At 30.3% G+C, this 21,034-nt stretch overlaps 1 protein-coding gene across 5 annotated transcripts in view; it reads left to right on the forward strand.

Annotated features, from left to right (window-relative positions):
• Window positions 1-21,034, forward strand: part of LOC142324017 (peroxisomal acyl-coenzyme A oxidase 3-like) — a 134,529-nt gene that overhangs the window by 52,512 nt on the left and 60,983 nt on the right. For all 5 annotated transcript variants that reach the window (XM_075364574.1, XM_075364573.1, XM_075364572.1 and 2 more), the window contains exon 2: window positions 14,799-14,943. In XM_075364574.1, coding sequence (XP_075220689.1) covers window positions 14,803-14,943 — 141 coding nt within the window. In that variant the 5' untranslated portion in view covers window positions 14,799-14,802. The remainder of the gene's footprint in view (window positions 1-14,798; window positions 14,944-21,034) is intronic.

Consider the following 21,034-nt stretch of genomic DNA (forward strand, 5'->3'; position numbering starts at 1 on the left):
TCTACTGAAAATATTGTAATTCATTTTTCTAAGTTAATGACATTTGTTCATTCCTAATTTTCAATATTACAGCATTTGTCAGCAATGTAATAGTTTTTCAGACATACTATGTTTATTGATGTTATGCTTTTCTAAATTTATAATTGAAAATAAGGTGTTTCATGTTCTCTTGTTTTCAGGAGTTGTTAAATTGTATATTGTCAAAATGTGTATTTAAAAAATGTATATTCATTTATTTTCTCATATAATATCTTCGTTCATATGCTAATTCAGCTAATATTTATTTAGCATCATTAAGTTAATTTCATAATTTATTTTTAGTTTTTAAGGTTATGATTTAACATAAGTTCAATTGTTTTCTTTCTCATTAAAGTCCAATTTCTTTTGGCAGATACGAGCTGTGTTTTTTTGTTAACTTTACCCAACAAGTATGGATTAAGTAATTTAAGTAGATGTATAAAGGACACCCCCTACGCTGTTCTATGCTTAATTTCGGGTCTGGCGTAAGGGAGTAAGGGGGGGAAAAAGTAGATTTACATGGATTTTTTTCAAAATTAGATTTTCCTCATTTCTAATTGAAAAAAAATACAACTTAATTAACCATTTCATAAAATTTTCTTACTTTAAACCCAAAACGTGTTATTTTTTACCCGCAATCTTTGTGTTTACGTCAGATATCTTTAAAACTAATGGAGGTACTGTTCTGGGACCCATGTTTTTAATTTTTTCAGGTCAAAATTCATTAACAGCTAAATTCGTCCCTTAACAATTTTATTCAAATTGGATGAAAATCCAATTTCGGCAATGGCCGAAAGGGGAACAAATTTTTTCATGAAAATTTTACATATCGGGAACTGAAAGTGTTGCAGCCGTGAAAATTGACATTTAGACTCTTCAGATTGTCACTTGTTTCACCGTTTTTACGTCCTTATACTAAGTAAAGGAAGTATTGTGATCGCGAAAAATTTCGGTTTTCAGATTTCAACGGAAATATCCAGTTAGACCATCCCTGAATCCATTTTGACTAGTTTCGGCGTGACGTATGTATTTCTCACAACTCGAAAACGATTAGCCGTAGGATGTTGAAATTTTGAATTTAGAACTGTTGTAACATCTAGTTAGGGGAGGTGCACACCTCCCCTTTTGATTGCAATCGACTGAACCAAAAGTGTCCAAAAAGTCCAAAATCCCCCAAAATTTGGATTTTGGACTTTTTCTTAATTGCAGTAATTCTTAAAGCCCTAATTGAGAGCTTTTCAACGATATATCATAAATCGTACTTATTTTCATTGGTTCCAGAGTTACAGCCAAAGCAAATTTTAATTAATGAAATATTTGTATCTTACAAGGGAAGCCACATTGGTTCGAGTCATATTTCATCTCCTTTCTTTCTTTTTTAACTTTTTTTTTAATTTAAATATATTGATTTATTAATAATTATTAACCCGTGATTGTAAAAAAAGTTTTACAATAAATAATAACAATAAAAAAAATATATGAAAAAAAATCAGAAGTTATTAGTGAAATAAAATTTTATGTACTTTTAAAAATATGTATACCATATGTAATTTAATAGGCATTATTACATGTGTATATGTAATAGATTTGGTGAAACATCTGATTGTTTAATATTAATTGAAAATTATAATTTAGAATCATATTATTTTTGGATTTTCTAGTTTAATTTCTGTTCAGTTTTATGTAATTATTCTGGAATTTCTGTTTAATTTTATCTATATTAAAGTTAACTACAGAATGACTGAAAAATAGATCCTTACAAGAACAACATATACACTGAGGCATACATCCCCGATCTTTAATAAATTGCAAAAAATTCTTAACTTTTAGTTCATTAATCCTCTGACATTGTCGGACAATATTCTCCCTAAGTCGGAGGTGATGATAATTTCATTTATTTGCTTTTTGTTGCCAATCATTTAATCGCTGTTTGGTTTGATATAATTCTTCTGATCTTAATTTGTGTACACGTTCTCTAGTTTTTAAATTTTCTCTCTTTATATTCATCATCCTCTATTAATCTTTTTATTCTCTCCTTGGTCTTAACGTTTTCTTCCTCTTTATATATCATCTTCTCTTAATTTTTTTATTCTTCCCTTGTTCTTAACATTTTCTTTCTATTCATATTCATCTTGTTTTTTGAGATATCTTTCTTTCTCCTGTTTGATTGTTTCTTTTTCATTTTTGATTATTCACCAGATAATCCAATAATAAAAACTGAATATTTTACACCGTAAGGTAGAAAATAACATTTGTAACCAGTATGCAAGAGTTTACTAAACGGAATAGTTTAATTATTATTAACTTTTATTTATACGACACACCAGAAATCTGAAACTTTTGTTAATCAGCAACTGACGAAGATACTAATAATACTGATCTAGTAATACGAGTAATAAAGGGACTTTTACTGTATCCTAATATTAATATTACTGTATTCTCGTCTAATTAACGTTAAATATACAAATTATATATGTTACTGTCCAACACTGGAGACGATTAATCAAATTAACTGCATTTATAAAAAAAAAATGAATCAAACTTTCAGCATTTTATAAATTGAAAGGGCCGATCAGCATATACAGAATATGTTAACTGCCTGGATGAACGATAACGATACAAATAAATGGTCAGATGGTTTGCCCTTTGTTCAATTTTTTATAAAAATATTTTTATTCAACTTTCACTATCGGTGCATGCTGAACGCGGTGAATTTGATTAATCGCCTCCAATGTTGGATAATAACATATATATAATTTGTGTATTTAACATTAATTAGACGAGAATAGCGAGCGAAACGAGTATAGGTTATGTTTGGCTTACATTTAAACTTCCCTTTTTGTACGAGGGTTTCTCGTAATCTATTTACCTTCGAGATTGGTATCGGGTGATTATTTTTTTAATTTCTAGTTATCGTTTCGACCCCCACAAGAGCTTATCTGTTTTTGTCGACATATGCCGGCGAAAGTTCGAAAACAAATATTCGGTTTTTCAACGACGTATTTGGTATTTGTCGACATTCACCGGAGAAAATCGACATTGCCAGATATTGGTCTTTCAAGGTAACACATATAAAATATGAAGTTTCATCGTGTTTGGTAATTGCATTGATAGAAAAAAAAATGTTAATGTTTCTCTAAGTGTGATACCATTTCTTGAATTGTTTTTTGCGTACTTTATAGATCTGTAAATACAATTATTCTGTCACCCTTAGTTTTAAATAAATTACGCTTAAAATAAAAATTAAGGGATAATATATTTAAAATCTGTAAAATTTATAATTTTACATGGCCAGACCTGTGTTAGAATGATTCCGCTGATGCTTTTCTTTTATAAATAGCCTCAGGCACTTCCCAAATTAATGTCCCAACGGTAATCGGCTAGCACGTTAGTATTTCATTTCCCTTTATAGGTTTCCATCACCGAAATGTCTTTGTGGAATCGTTCACCGTGTTTGTCACTTACGTCTCCGAGGTTGTCCCGGGAAAAAATCCACGTGTGAGTGGAGGAAATGCATTTTCAGAGACATATTACACCGCATAGCTCTGTATGAAGTAAGAAGTTGATTAACAATATCGTGGTAATTGTCGGAGTTTTGTTTGTCGAGAAAGTTTTTGCAAACGTCTTTAAATGAAGCCCAAGCTGCACTTTCTACATTATTTAACATCGAGTTAAATACATCATCTTTGACCAGCTCTCTTATTTGAGGACCAACGAATATTCCTTTTTTAATTTTTCCTTCACTTACATTCGGAAATTTTTGCCTGATGTACAAAAATCCCGGACTATCCTTCTTCATTGCTTTTACAAAATTATTCATTAGTCCTAGCTTGATATGGAGAGGGGGTAAAAATATTTTTTTGGTTCAACTAAGGGCTCATGAATAATATTTTTCCTATTTTGAGTTAAGTTGTCTCGTTTCTTCCACCCTTTGGTAACATAATGTTTATCTCTAGCTCGGCTGTCCCATTCGCAAAGAATACACATGTACTTAGTATATCTTAACTGTATGCCTAAAAAAATAGCTATAACATTCAAATCACCACATATGTTCCAGCTATGTTTTTTATAATTTATTTTTTCAAGAACGTCTTTCATCACATCGTACGTCTCTTTAAAATTAATACCATAAGCGATTGGTATCGAAGAATATTTGTTACCGTTGTGCAGTAGAACCACTTTTAAACTAAACTTGGACGAATATATGAAAAGGTGCCAGTCCTCAGATGTATGAACTTGTCCTAAGTGCAACGTAAGCTCATCAATATTTGTGCAATAAACCAAATTATTTTCATTAATAGTACTTCTTTCTTTCTTTTTCCTGTTTAGCCTCCGATAACTACTGTTTAGATAATTCTTCAGAGGATGAATGAGGATGATATGTATGAGTGTAAATGAAGTGTTAGTCTTGTACATTCTCAGTTCGACCATTCCTGAGATGTGTGGTTAATTGAAACCCAATCACCAAAGAACACCGGTATCCACGATCTAGTATTCAAATCCATGTAAAAATATCTGGCTTTACTAGGACTTGAACGCTGTAACTCTCGACTTCCAAATCAGCTGATTTGGGAAGACGCGTTAACCACTAGACCAACCCGGTGGGTTTCCATTAATAGTACTGAGAAAGTTCTTTTTGTTGGATTCGAAAACCCGAAATTTTTGTATTTTTTTGAAGTAAATTCCAACCTTGCAGTTTTGATTCTAACAGTTCAACTTGATATTTGATAAATTTAAATCCCTAACCAAGTCATTTAATCCACCTTGTGATATAAGATGTGGCTTATTGAAAGATAATTCATTTTTCTCTTCTTCAGTACTGCCTGATTCTTCATCGCTGCTTTCGAAACATACATTCACAGTGGTTCAGGAACTGGAATAATTTCACTGTGAGGTACAGGCCTGATTGCAGATTGCAATGAAGGATATTTTACAGTATGTTTAGATTTTTTAGAAATTCCAGACACACTTATTAAACAAAAGTAACAATCGGTTACATGATCCTTTCGTTCAGGCCAAACTATTGGTACACCAAATGGCAAAGCCTTCCATGTACCTTTCAGCCATCCTCTTAAATATACAGAACAATTAGTGCAATATATGAGGAGCCCACGTCTTATCCAGATCACCAATTTTACAATGAAAGTACAAATGATATGCTTTTTTAATTAAAGGTGTAATGATTTTTCTATTTGATTTTATGGTAAACTGACCACATACATAACAAAAGGCATCCTCATCATTTATACAATTTCCGAGGCATTATGACATAACTGTTAACAAACTTAAGACAGCAATAAGAGCGAACAAAATTAATTCATTCCTAAATCCAGTACTTAATACAAACAACACAGCTGTGTTTTCAGCTACATGTTTTCCCCTGCATAGATATGATTAATCTTGTCCATGAAGACTCACTCTTCAGTACTAGATACGTTGTCATAATATGTGACAATGATATGATTTAATTCTTTGTCTAGTATTGTTTATTTATAGCTTACAAATTATATTAATAAAGTTAAACAATAAAAAATGAGCTAACAAAATACAATATAGGAACTTAAAATGCTAACTATAGGTTGAAAAATGAAAAAAAATCCTTTAATTAAAATCTAAAAACGTTTCAAAAATGGTGGGTGATAGAAAGATTCTGAGTTCATATTCGTTTTCACCACCAAAAAACAGATTAAAATCATGTATCGCATGTTAGGAAACAGAAATTATGTTTATCAGTGTTATTTTTGATTAAGGGCGTTTTAAACAACAAAAAAACTCCATAACCCCCGCAATTATGCTTTTGAAATGATTTTTTAATATTAATGAAATGATTTGTCGCATTAAATTCAAAACCATGTGTTATTTACTGAAAATTAAGGCAGATATTAGAAAAATGTATTTTCGTATTAACAGTTTATATTTAAGTGGCCGACATAATTTATTGTAGGGATTTTTTAATATAATATGAGAATTTATATAGCTATTAAAATCATGATTTGTTTAAATAGTAAAAAGATATAGAATTGTCGGTTATGCCGTTTTTCTTTGGGTAATTTTCTTTGCTTTTTTGATTTTATTATTACTAGATATCAATAATTAAGTAAGCAGATAAGTATAAGAGACATTTTTATAGTAGAATATTAATCAATTTACAGACACATAAATCACGTTGAATTGTCGCTTCATATTTATAGAACGTAAAATCAACCGAGACAACAATTCTACTCGTATTTCCGCTTAATACAGCGTAATTGTAACTATGAGCGTGGTTTTCATGCTTCCGTTGCCATTTTGTTTAATTGAAATTTGATAAAAATCTCTTTCGAACAATTCGCCTTAAATTAATTTACGGGTTTAAAAAATCATTTTCAATCTATTAATTAATAATTTCAAGGACGTCAATATATTACATTGTTGTGTATAGTGTATTGTCTTTTATGCCGTATCAGATTTTAATTTTTCGCATGCAAGAAAATTTATCTTTCATCAAAAGTCAGTTTATAGTTTTGAATACATAATAAAATCATTTTATAGCATCCATTTTTAAGGTAAACTAATAAATATACTATTATTACGAATTTAGTTTAATTATTACTTTATGTATTAGCATAGACTAGCACAATTTCTTTTCTTTTTTATTTTTTTTTTGTTCGTCCGGATTACTAAGGATCACGTTTGCATAGTAGTTTGGTACTTCTTTTGTTTTCCCAAAATTTTTTCATTTTTCACTGTTATTTTTCTTTCTCGGTTCACTTTCTATACTGATCTTATCCTTCTCTGGAAACTTAGATTCTTTGATTAGTTTTCTAAATCGGTCTCTATTTAAATAGGTTTCTTTGGAGATTTTTAAAGTTTAAAGATCGTTTTCTACTTCTTTAAACCGGCTAGTTTTAATAGCTCTACTGTGATAAAGTTAAATATTTATTTTGTTAATCTGTTTTCGATCATTCTGTTTAAACGGTCGTAAAATTGTGATCTTCTTCTCCAGATGGTGTCTGTATTTTTATAAATTTCTGTTTGGTTTTTTATTTTATAAATTCCGTTTTGATGATCGGGTCCATGTATGTTTCTTAAAATTCTTTTTTCTATTTCAAAAAGGTCTTCTTCCGAAAACTTTTGCAAACGCTCAGCACCATATAACGCTTCCGGAAGAATAACTGTTTTTTAATGTCGAAGTTTAGCATTACGCGAAAGCGATTTTTTATTATATAAATTTCATGTTAAATCGAACGCTAACGCCGTTTCCGCGTTTGCATTTTGAGCGTTTCCTTTTCTAGAGCGTTTGGCGTTAGTACTTCTCGGAGATATTTAAATTTTGATACTCTTTTTAATTTCTTGATTTTCGAGAATTATTAGTTAGTAATTTTTTTTTTTATCGTAGGAGAACCATTTTTTTTCGAAAGAAATTTGTAAATTTATCTTTGCACATTCGCGTAATTTCTGGACTTTAATACGAGCCTCGTCCGTATCTTTTGCAAATATCGCGATATCATCTGCGAAGGCTGACAGATTGTGTTTATAAATTTCTTTTTATTTTCCATTTCAACATTTTCTGCAATATTTAGTTTTTCGTGTTCTGTCATCCATTTTCTAATTACTTTATGTAGAGTGCGGTTAAAGAGGGTAGGAGAAAGTCCGTCTCCTTGTCTGACGCCTGTTTTTATTTCAAATGGTTCAGAAAGATCTCCAAGAAATTTAACTTTAGATTTTGTATTTGTGTTTCTTTAATAATGTTACTTGTTTTTGTGTCTGTTTTAAGTTCTTCTAGTATTTTAAAGAAAGACTCGCGATGTATGGAATCTCGCAGGCTTTTGAAAATCTATAAATATCTTAATTAATTTTGTTACTAATTCTCTGGTACTGTAAAATTTGTTTTAAATTAAATATTTGTTCCGCGCAATTTCTTCTGGGTCTAAATCCTCCTTGGTATTCACCTATCTCATTTTCTATTATCGGCTGTACTCTGCTTAGCGAGGCTTTGGACAGAATTTTTATTCGGAACCGGTAGAAGCGAGATCCCTTTGTAATTATTAATATTTTTACGGAGTAGATGTATTAACGCGTTTTTACATACCGTCTGGATTTTCTCTTTTTCCAAGATTTCTTTTAGAATGGTTTTCAGTTTGGAGCGTAATTCATCGCTTGCATACTTCAGAATTTTTGCTGCTATACAATTATCTCGACAAGTTTTGTTATTCTTTAAAGATTTAATGATCTCTGTAATTTCTTTTAAATCTGGAGGTAGAACATTTTTAGTTTTTTCGTTATTTTTAATAAATTTAAAAGTTTCTTTGGGATCCAGGCAATTTAATAATTTTTGGCTAGTCTTAAACTTTCATCCTTGTTCATTATTAATTTTTCTTGTTCGTTTTTAACGTTTGTGCAGATCGGGTTAAAAGTGGAAAGTTTAAAGACTTGGTAAAATTCTCTAGTATTATTTTTATTATAATTCTCTTCTATTTTTATATCTTCTTTTATCTATTTATATCTTATTCAAAATATCGTTTTGTTTTTCTAAAAACTTTAGAGGTTTCCTTTGTAATTTCTATCCCCATTTTAGTGTTTTCTTCAGTCGGGCTGGAATTATATTTTTTCCAAATTTTTCTCTTGTAACAAGAGCTTCGTCGCAGGTATTATTCCACCAAGCTTGCTTCTTTCTTTTGGCTGGGAAAAGGTTTCTTCTGCGGATTTAATTAATTTACTTTTAATTTTGCCCCAATAGTCCTTTTGGATTTTATCAGTTTTATTTTTAAAATTTTCGATGATTTCTTCCTTTAAATTTAATTTATGGATATTAAATCTTTTAATATTATTCGGTTTCTTAATATTTTTAATTTCTTTCCTTTATACTTATTAATTTTTACCCCCCCCCCCCTTATAATTCTGTTGCTGCTGCAGCACCTTATCTGTAAAGGGAAAGTATAGCAATTGGCCAAAATATTGGGTATAGGGGTTTTTGCAAATATCGATGTTTCAAGATTCCTTTTTCCCCGTTCTCTTGGATTGGGAAATTTAAAATTCCACACGGTTACCAATCAAATTACTTTTTACACTTTAATTATTTATTTAATATTTCAGAGGTCGGTAGCATTGACGTACAGCTGTTGTGTCGTCTGTTATGTTGTGACGTCACAGGTGAGCGGTAGAATTAAATAAATGACTGATATTTAAAGTATAAAAAGGTAAATGTGTCTTGTTGGCTCTCGAATTCGATCGCTTATTCGACTCGGTACCTGGTGTGTTAAGCCTCGCGGCTACCCCAGTCTGCTGACCGTACAAGCGAAATTTGTTCTGTATAAGTTGTAAAATTACATTAGTTTAGTTAGTGTTGACTGTCGCCGCTAGTACAGCTACACCCGCGCAAATTAAATTCATTATGCGCGCGCGCCTTTAGTTAGAATAATTGAATTAAATAAACGAAAAAATATTATATTTAAATGATAAATATTTTAAATTGTGTGTAAATCGTGGATCAGAATAACCCACAGTTGTAGGACTTTAAAAGAGTCCTACTACGGGAAAGTCCTACAACCGTGTTGTCAGCTTTTTTTTAACTTTAATTTTCAGGATTGAAAATCCAGTTGCATTTAATATTTAATATTGATGTAGAAGATTCGGGGACTTTTTTTTTTGTAAAAAAAGGGTCCTGTGCGATACGATTTAAGAATTTAAAAAAATATCTTTTGAGTTTTTTTTTGTAACTTCTGATTTAATTGTTTTTCAAGCCGTAGATATTATTAAAAACATTACATGAGGTAGCTGTCGAGCAAGGGTATCAATGAAATGAAAATTTTTTACTTAAGATTTTGTTTTTTTTTTCCTCAATTATATTTTTAATATTGCATAATTTTTAAGGTAAAAGCGTCATTGGATCAGTGAGGTCGACTGAAATCCATACTTTTTTAAAATGAATATTTTTTTATCTTTTTCACAGTTGCTTCTCTAAATATTGCTTAATTTAGTCGTTAATATTTAAATGCCCTTTTTTTACGCTGTAATTCTTTGATCTAGAATTTAACTCGGTTTTCTAAATCTTTTTTATAACATTTTTTGACAGTTCTGTTTGTAATCCTTGGTGCAGCACACTTTCCCTTTCCTAACGCGGATCAGTTTAACTTATGATTACGAACCGATTCGAATAAAGTGTTTATCGAATTAGCGAAGCGAGGTACACTTTTAATTTGACCTTTTTGGCTTTCTTCTGTTTACGTGTGTTCAAACGTAATCTGAGAGTCCTTTGGTGGAAGAAGTGTATTCGTAACGACTTTTTAATAAAATTTTCATTTTTAAAATGACAGCTTGTGTATATATATATACACACACACACACACACACACACACACACACACACACACACACACACACACACTTTAGAAGGGTTGTCATCGGTTGATATATCAGTTTTACAAGTATTGTGAAGAAATTTAGTTGCCCGACCCTGTGAGAGACCCTGCAAAATACCATGTAATGTGTGCACGTATGTAGAATTATGAGATTCCCTCTGTCCCTACTGATGCTGTATATTATATATGTAATATATATTGGGTCTGAAAGGTTTAAGACGAGATATCTCGATTTTTGATGATTTTATTAACGGTGCTACATATTTTGTCAAGAAACTGACGCTACCTGCCCTACAGAAGACCATATCATATGTCGTGAAGCATTCATATAGAGTAGGGTTCCCACTGTCCCTACTTAACTGCTGGACTGCGAAAAAAGATTTTTTCTTAGTTTTCAGACCGATTTATATCTAAAGATTTTTTTCAATATCATGGTACCACCTCGAAAAGCAGCTCTGGATTGCAACAATATTTATTTGAATCGGATTAATAGGAAAAAAGTTATGCACAAACAAACACAAAAAAAGTATATTCGGGTCGAATATATTCCTCCTTTTTTGAAGTCAGTTAAAAAATAGAGTGGGTCAATTTAAAAATAAAGTAGAGCTGACGAATAAGGGTGTAGAAGAAGGAACGTTAGGTGAAGAAGAGCAAATACAGTCGCTTAAATTAGTGTATTAAATGTGTTAGAACATTCCTCAAAATAAAAGAAAAAAAACTATAAATCTAAATTTCAATGTAACAGTTATTTCATGTGAAGTAATAATATTCTTAAAACTAAAATAAAAAGCAGAAAATCAAACAACTAAATCATCAACCTATTAAAATAAAACTTTTACAAACAAAGCGACTAAAAATTTGAGGAATAATATTAATAAAAAGATTAAAGTACTGCTTTTATAGGATCATTGTGGATATGGATGCAGTAATTTAATGAATAAATATTTAAATAACACTTGTTAAGTGTTAAAATAACTTGTTAAATAAAATAACAAGTTAAGGCTAAATTTAATAAGAAGTCGAGGTTAAACTGAAAGCATCATTATACTCGTATTGGATTATAGAATCTGTTAAAAATCAGATAAAAGACTTTACTAATTATAATTGTTTTGCAATAGTGTGAGGTAAAACTGATAAAGTAAAATACGTAACTTAATTTTCTTCCTTTCAGTAATATTTTCTTAATACACAATAATTTGGTTCCAGTTAATAAAAAACCGATCAATTGTTAATATAATCGTGGTTAGATATGATAAGCCAAAGCTAATCAGAATATTAAATAAAGCAAATTCATACACATCTGTATTAATTTACCTCAGGAATGATTTTTAAATATATGGTAATACACTTTATTAATATAGGTTACCTTCCTGAGAATAACCTGAGAATAGATGTTGCATTACATTCCATAAGCCACGAGTGTTGCCTATCCCTAGTTTCTAGGAAAAGCCACCGTGAAAAAGAATGTAATGCAGCTGCAACCTATGTTTCTTTATTCTTAATGTAATAATAATTAGTCAGTCTTTGTGCAGCACTCATGGGCTAAAATCGCTATTCAGGACTGGTTCGATGTTACATCGTCCTATTTTATAACTCATTAGCATGTATAATGATGTTAGCGATTAATTATTTACAGTTAAATGTATATTAATTGTAATAAATAAAGTTATTTTTTTAAAAACGTAACTCTTTGAGTATCACACTTAACTTATTTAAGAAGACAGCATTTTGTTTGTAATGGTTTGCACTTAAATGAATCTTGCAGAAATATATCTGCTGTAAGTTAGAAAACAAATTAGAACTAATTTAAGTTTTTGTGTGAATTTTGAAATTTTACAAATTGTGGAACTTCTAACCAGTAAGCACCAGTAAGTACCAGTAAGTAGCTATCTCATAGGTAGGAAATGGTACGTAGAGAGATAAAGGATGAAACTAGAGTTAAAAATTATCAGTCTCAAATTGTTTGAAGCGTGATTATTTAAAAAAAGGTTTTTTAAATTGTCAGTTACGCGTTTGATGATAATTTTTGGCCGAGCGCCAAGATATTCATTCGACAGGATGTTAGATAATTTTATGTGTGTTATTTTCATTTCTCCCCAAAGTTTTAACATCCTTTGAAAACAAATGGTTTATCAAGGGAGAGTATCAAGGAATTTAAGATGTTCCGTATTTAAGCTTAAAAACTCTAGCAACATCGAGTACTCCAGAAATACACATACTTTTATAAGTTATTCAATATTTGGATTTTTGTTAATTAAGGGTTGTTAGAGGGGGTTGAATTTGGTTGGTAGGACCTTTTCAGTTGTGTTAAAAGTTTTTAATAACCCGTGTACATTATGTTTAGTTTGACTTCAAGGATTACATTTTGAAGATTATTTAAATTTTTGTATAGTTCATGTGCAACTTTTATTTTACATACAGTATTGATCTTCATTATTCATTAATTTGAAATATTTTTCTTTTTTATGCAGTACCAATTGTAAAGTATATTTTTTGTACTTTTAATTAAGGAATAAATTAATAGATAAATAAAATACTATGTTGTAGAAATGCGTATGTAGCATTTGTTAATACGCAGTAGCATGTTAATGTATGCTACTGCATTACAGTATCTATATAACTATAATATTTTTTCTAAATAAAAGTAATTACAGGAAGCCTGAAGACCTGTAATTAAATGAGAGATGTAGTTTTGAAATTCCCAAGTTATTATTTGATTTAATTGCAGTACATCATTTTTGGCCATAAATTATTTGTTAGATTTTATAATATTTTTGTGGCAAGATTTAATTTGTATGGCATTCAGTCTTATACCAGCCTGTGTAACGACTAATTCGTAAGTTTTTCTTTTTTATATTCTGATCTTAAATGTTTAATTTATTTATTTTTTTTATTTCCAGAATTGATAGAATTATATTATGTGTCAATTTTAAGAGTATAAATGTTACGTTAATATTGTTAAATACTGGCACCATCAATGCTAAACCTGCAACTTCACTCTGTTCACTACATTGATTAGCTTATTTGAACATCATTAAGCAGCTCTCTTGGTATCTCTTGTACTTCAGGTGCTTTACACGCATCCCAGCCATAAGAAAAATAAAATATTAGTCCATATGACTGGGATGAATGTATTAAATGTAGATCTAAATGTTAGAAAGACATTCTTGTACATAATGTTAAAGTGTAGTAGTCTTGTATGATAACAAATAATCCTTAAGGTAAACTAATGTATGTTTCAAAATGAATATCAGAATTTAAAGTTATGTAATATTTCCTTAATTTTACTTACATTGATAAATTATACTTGAAATGATAGAGCAATTCAAACAGCTTCAATGTGAGCACCATTCGTCTCACAGCACACATCCAGCCAAAAGGAGAGTTCAGCCTATACTTTAATCAGCAAGTCTGGAGTAATTGATGTGACATCTGCTTCAATCCTATGTCTCAAGTTGAACAGGTTAGCTGATAACAGTGGCAAATACACTTGATCCTTCATAAACCCCCAAAGAAAAAAAATTGCATGGGGTCAGATTGGGCAAACGTGGAGGCTACGGCAAACAAGCCCTGTCATCTGTTCACTGGCAATCGATCCAGCGGTTGAGGATAATTTTATTCAACCAGTCACGCACAATGTACGTGACTGATTGAGTGACTGGAGGCGCACCATCTTGTTGCCAAATAAAGTTCTTGGAAATTCCCAAGGACTCTTGTTTCTTGTATTGAAGTTCACACAAAAAGCCAAACTAGTGCTTGAATTAAAACCAAACCTTTTATTTCTTGTAAAATATTACCTATTTTGTACTAGAGAAACATTGATAGTTGAAAAAATCAGAAAAGAAAAAATACAGATGTCTGAAGTCTTGTGATACAAAAGGCTGTTGAAAACTGAATAAATAGGTAAACTATGAAGTGAAGAGATCTTATAATGAACAGGAGAAGCAAGAGATTAGTTTTAAAAAAGATGAGGTAGGTTGGTGTATTAGAATACCAGGGGGTACTTAATCAATTAATTATTTAAATAGACGGTAAAATCTAGGTTAAGTGAAATTTGGAATATTTAAAACAGATGAGTGAGGATGTTAGATGCAGTTAATATGTTAAGCTTGATAAATTAATATAGAGTAGAAATGAACAGAGAATAGCTCTGGCATCAAATCAGTTAAATGCCAATTTTCAAGGAAAAAACCTACTTTCTTTTGTTTATTCATTTTAATATTTTTGAAAATAAACTTATTATACTCATATTTATGACGTTATGCTTTGTTAGGTCAGGAAATTTGTTAATTTTTAAATTTATTATACATTTTTATTGAATTTAGAATGATAGTTAATTAATTAATCATTGTAATTCGTATTTTTTAAAATTCATTTTTACTTAATTACTTTTTTAGTAATTAACTATAAGTTAATTTAAAATGTAATTTATTTTTGCAGCATAATGGAAATTGAAATGGAACAACTTGATCATTTAGTACCTGATTTTCCAGTCAGTGCTCTTGACACTTACAGAAGACAAGCATCGTTTGATTGGAAACAAATGAGGTTGTTTATTGAGCGTCCAAAGGATCTCCAACATAAGGTGAATTATCTTTAATTAAAGTATTTAAATATCTGTTGCTCTTTTATTTATTAATGAAATATTTGTTTTATGAAATGCTGTAATTTAATTATATGAAATATATGTAATATAATTAAATATAATATCAAAACTACCAAATACATTTGTAATATCTTAATTTTTTATGTATAAAAAATTATATATATAATTTTGATTTTTGTATACGTAAAGGAAAAACCACAGATCTTTTGTTAAGAGATTTTCAGAGCACTTTAATAGTTACTGATAACCTCATAAAAAATTAGTGTATTGCATGTTTATTTTATATATGTAATCATATTACATGCGGTTACTGATATACATCAGTAATTGCATATGTATTAGAGATATTGTTCATTGTTTATTAGAGATAAATAACGATAATAATAGATAAATAGTTGTACTAGAAAAATATAATATTTGTGAATTTAAAAGCGATCATAAATTAATGAATAAACAAACTGAATACAATGGTGTTTTATTTTAATTGGTAGTCCTGTTATCATAACCAATAGTTTAAGAAGTATTGTCACTCAATATTGTTCCATGGTATATGAAGGAGGATTTATTTAATGATAAAACATGATACGCTGCTATTTTATGTATAACCTTGTAATTTTTAACTGGTGAAGATGAAGTAGTTCAACATTGAATGAACTCTAGTTGGATAAGTGTTCTTACTATTTACTGACTGCATTTGGTGGATTTGATATTATATTTAATTATATTATTCAATACTGTGGATGATAATATGTTTGAAAATATAAATGTAGTATAATATGTATATTTATTTTAGTTGTTCCAAAAAATAAAGTAGTTTATGGTTGTAGTGAATAAAATGAAAGAGGAGTTGTTTGTTGGGGGAAGAAGTATCTTCTACATTATAGTGGATTTCACTTGCTGACATGTAAGAATAAAATTTGGCTCGATGAAAAAAGCTACAGGAACTCATTTTCTGCTTTTCTTAGTAAGCCTAGCATAGGGTGCTTATTGTTGATATTGATGGCATTGTTGTTTTCAGACTTGCATCTTATGCTAGGTTACTTAGAACCATTATGATTGCAGCATTTAACCTACATGGTGAAAAATGGTAGATCCAATTTATTGATATAACTATACTAATATATAAAGAGGAAGAGTGTTTTTGTTTGTTTGGGATAAACAAAAACATACTCTATTAATCGCAACAAAATTTTTACCCATGTTTCTTGGCATAACTGAGAAGGATTTTAGATATATTTGACGTCAGAAAAAAAAAAATTATATGTAGTAGTGGAGATTTGCCGGTTGAAGCACACTTTAATGAATTGAATGTAAACTGTGAGTCTCTGTCACTGTGTGAGCTGGGTTTGAACTGAATGATTTGAATCAATTGAATGAATAATATTACAGAAATAATACAATTAAATTTATGTTACATAAAATAATATTAAATAAATTAAAAAAATTTCTGTTTAACAATAATGGACTTCCTGTGTGGACTGCGTGTAAGACTGGGGTGATAAAGTATGTGAGCACCTTGTGGGAGGCTAGATCAATCATCACCATTGACTGGTAACAAATAAGATGCCCCTGGGGCACTGTTTTGGGAGGTGCAATGGAATGCCCTTATATTATCTCTGCAAACAATTGTCTGATTTTCAAAATTCAAATGGGGTATTTCTGGTAGGTTGAAGGCTAACTTTTGTATGCTTCAGGTACACTCTCGATCTAACAGATTACGGTTATTTGGAAATGTTATCAAAAAAAGAAAAATTATTGATAAAAATGTGTAAGTAATATAATCTGTTATGGTGCTACACTTCTCATTCAGGCCACTAGGTGGTGAGCTGCTAAATTCTAATGCTGCTTTCTTACAGCTCAAGATATTTTTCAGTAGAGATATTTTCAATATAGGTTTTATTGAAACTGAAGACAACAAATCATGAGTGAGTCATAACACCAAGCAAAAACTGCTGAAGATAAATTGATGAAAATTTATGTACATCTTCGTTTTACTGTGTAACTGCATGCTAAGAAAGGATTTTTTGAAATTCTGAGTCTAAAGAGGTAAACTGGAGTAACAATGAAATTTACTATTTCTTTTTTAATTTCTCTGTAACAAATGAAATATCAGCTTGTTTTTTTTAGTGTGTATTCATGTGAATATCTAAAAACCAATTTCTACATTTTTTTGAAATTTCTAGTTTCAAGAGATAAAACGGATTTTTGATTTTTTTTTTAAACTGTTATTTTTTTAATTTCTTGGTAACAAGTGAAGAAATCAACCTGATTTTTTTGTGAATGTAATCTTCGTGTGAATAAATAATTTTGAAAAAAAATTTTAATTTAAATTTTTGAAATTTGATCTTGAAAGGGGATGAAGAAATGTAAAAATAATGTTGAACAATGATTGTAAATTTTCCCAATCATGATTATACTAAACAAGATATTCAGTAGATTTGGTCTTGGAAATATTCTTCAGATAAATATTTAAAAACCATTTTCAAGCTTTTTTGAATTCCGTGTTTTTTTAAGGGGTTTGAAGGGATATAGCGCTATGGCTCAACCAACACAGCCACTGCCACTGTTACTGTATGGGTGACTGGATACTCCTGACTCGTGTTACTTTACTAAAAAATATGAACAGATTAACTGCTACAGGAAATGCAAGTAACCATATAGCGCAGGCAAAACTGTAATGAGGAGTTAGTTATTACTAAAATTTAATTATAAAACATCTTTGCCTTTTGTGTTAATAAATGGTAATTATTTGTTGTTTGTATTGACAAGTGTTGTTTATATATATCACTTAACAGTGATATAGAGTGTAATGTTTTTATATTTTAATTATCTGCCTGTAATTTTACATTAAAGACTGATTTATAAGGATGATATTTATCACATAAGTGTCAAGCAATATCTATAAAATATATCTATAAACATTCTCCTTCCAGACAACGGAAATAGAAGATTTATTTTTTAAATTAAAAATTACATAATCTATATAGTTGAGTTTGGATATTAAAATTTTTGTTTCTATCATCATTAGTATTATTGGGTTGTTGTCCTTTCTTGCTTTTGCTGTTTAGCTTCTCGAACCACCATAAGGTATTACTTCAGGGAATGAATGGGGATGATATATATGAATGTAAATGAAGTAGTAATCTTGTACAGTCTCAGGTCAACCATGCCTGAGATGTATGGTTAATTGAAACCCAACCACCAAAGAACACTGGTATCCACAATCTAGTATTCAAATCCGTATAAAAGTAAAATACTATATTATAAAAGGGGTTTTATAGCAATAACTCTATGTTCTTTCCCTGAATTCCTTTACTTTGCTTTAAAGATGAAGATTTCTCACCTTTTTGTGTTAATTTTCACTACATAGTTATATTATAAAGAAAGCTGTAATGAGCCAAAATTGGTATGTTGGGGTTTTGGCTGATCTTCATTCAAGTTTCATGATGTGATCTCTCTTTCAAAACAAACAACACAGTTTCAGAATTGAAAAATTTTGGAAGGATGAATGTACTTTTTGTATTATGTCACCTGTAGATTTAGAAATGTTTCTAGTAATGGACATTGTAAGAATAAGAAAGAGAGAATATAAAGAATGTAGATCGACAAATACATTTAAAAAGAGAAAGATCCAGGAGCAAAGCAATGTATTGGAAAAAAATTTCTAGAATACTGTGGAAGATTTGAACATTAGAAACTACTATACTTGAATGAACAGAAAATGGATCGGCTGCTGTTCAAGCTCGGCATCAAGCTCTAGATCCAGAAGTACAGTAGCCTGTGAGCTTGGATGATCAGCCTGCATGTCACTGCTATACTTTTGTTTTCTGAAATGTTGACACACCATGATTGGTCATCTCTTAGTAGCATAAACATGATGCAGCCATTGTTTATGAAGTAGAAGCAGTGTATTTTTGTGTGTTTACAGTATTAAGAAGCATCGGAAAAGGCAAGGAAGGAAATATTGTGGGTGAATACAGGCTGGCCAAAGGAATGAAAGAGGGGAGCAATTTATTGAGTTTTGCACAAAGTATAATTTAGTAATTGCCAACACCCAGTTTAAAAATCATAATAGAAGAATATACACATGGAAAAAGCCTGGTGATACTGCAAGGTATTAGGTAGATTATATCTACCTAATATCGTGGATACCTGTGTTCTTTGGTGGTTGGGTTTCAATTAACCACACATCCCAGGTATGGTCGAACTGAGAATGTACAAGACTTACACTTCATTCACACTCATACATATCATCCTCATTCATCCTCTGAAGTATTATCTAAACTGTAGTTACCGGAGGCTAAACAGGAAAAAAGAAAAAAGGTAGATTATATCATGGTTAAACAAAGATTTAGAAATAAATTCCTTGACTGCAAAGCATATCCTGGAGCAGACATTGATAGCGACCATAATTTAGTGATAATGAAATGAAGATTGGGTTTAAAAACCTGAAGAAAAGTTGTCAGATGAATCAGTGGTATTTAGAGACGCTTGAGGAAGAGGAGGTAAAAAAGATTTTTGAGAAGGACATTGCAAGAGGTCTGAGTAAAAATAATAAAGTATAAAATATAGAAGAAGAATGGGAGAATGTGTTAAAAAGGAAATTCTTAAATCAGCAGAAGCGAACTTAGGCGGAACAGAGAGAATTGGTAGAAAATCTGGGATATCAGAGGATATATTGCAGTTGATGGATGAACGTAGAAAGTATAAGAATGCTATTGATGAAGAAGGTAAAAGGAAGTATCGGCAAGTAAGAAATACTATAAACAAGAATAGTGAATTAGCGAAAGAAGAATGGATTAAAGAAAAGTGTTCAGACGTGGAAAGAAAAATGATCATTGGCAAAATAGACGGAACATACAGGGAAAATAAGGAGAATTTTTTGATACATAAATTAAAATCTAATAATTTGTTAAATAAAGATGATACACTGATTTGTAATACGAAAGAAAAGGTTGATAGGTGGGTGGAATATATTGAAGAGTTACATGAAGGAAATGAATTAGAAACTGGTGTTATAGAGAAAGAAGAAGAAGTCAAAGAAGATGAAAAGGGAGATACAATACTGAGATCTGAATTTAATAGAGGATAAAAGATTTGAATGGCAGAAACGCTCCTGGGATAGACCTGCAGAATTACTGTGCAGTGCAGGTGAGGAAGCAATAGATAGATTATACAAACTGGTGTGTAATATTTACAAAAAAAGGGAAGTTCCATCAGACTTCAAACACAGTGTTATTTTCATGATAGCGAAGAAAGCAGGAGCAGATAAATGTGAAGAATACAGAACAATTAGCTTAACTACTCGCACATCAAAAATCTTAACTAGAATTCTGTACAGAAGAATATAAAGGAGAGTGAAAGAAGTGTTAGGAGAAGACCGATTTGGTTTCAGGAAAAGTATAAGGACAAGGGAAGCAATTTTAGTGGTCAGATTAATAGTAGAAGGAAAATTAAAGAAAAACAAACCAACATACATACCATTTATTGACTTAGAAAAGGCATTTGATAAGTAAATTGGAATAAAATGTTAAGCATTTTAAAAAATTTAGGGTTCAAGTATAGAGATAGAAGAACAATTGCTAATATTTACAGGAACCAAATTCCAAACTGCAACTGTAATAATTGAAGAACATAAGAAAGAAGCCATAATAAAAAAGGAAGTCTGACAAGGATGTTTTCTCTATTCCCATTACTTTTTAATCTTTACTTAGAACTAACAGTTAATGATGTTAAAAAACAATTTAAATCTGGAGAATAGTGCAAGGTAAAAAGGTAAAGATTCTACGATTTGGTGATGATGTAGTAATACTAGCTGAGAGTAAAAAAGATTTAGAAGAAACAATGAATGGCATGGGTGCGCAGTCTTATACACGAACTACTGCACGAAAATAAACAAGAACAAAATGAAAATAATGAAATATAATAGAAATTATGTAGATGGACAACTGAATATAAAAATAGGAAGAGAAAAGATTATGTAGGTAGATGAATTTTTTTATTTGGGAAGTAGAATTACTAAAGGTGGCAAAACAGGAGCAATATAAAATGCTGAATAGCAAAGGTGGAA

The sequence above is a fragment of the Lycorma delicatula genome, chromosome 4 (genome assembly GCF_047948215.1).
Source record: "Lycorma delicatula isolate Av1 chromosome 4, ASM4794821v1, whole genome shotgun sequence".
In the NCBI taxonomy this organism is placed as follows: Eukaryota; Metazoa; Arthropoda; class Insecta; order Hemiptera; family Fulgoridae; genus Lycorma; species Lycorma delicatula.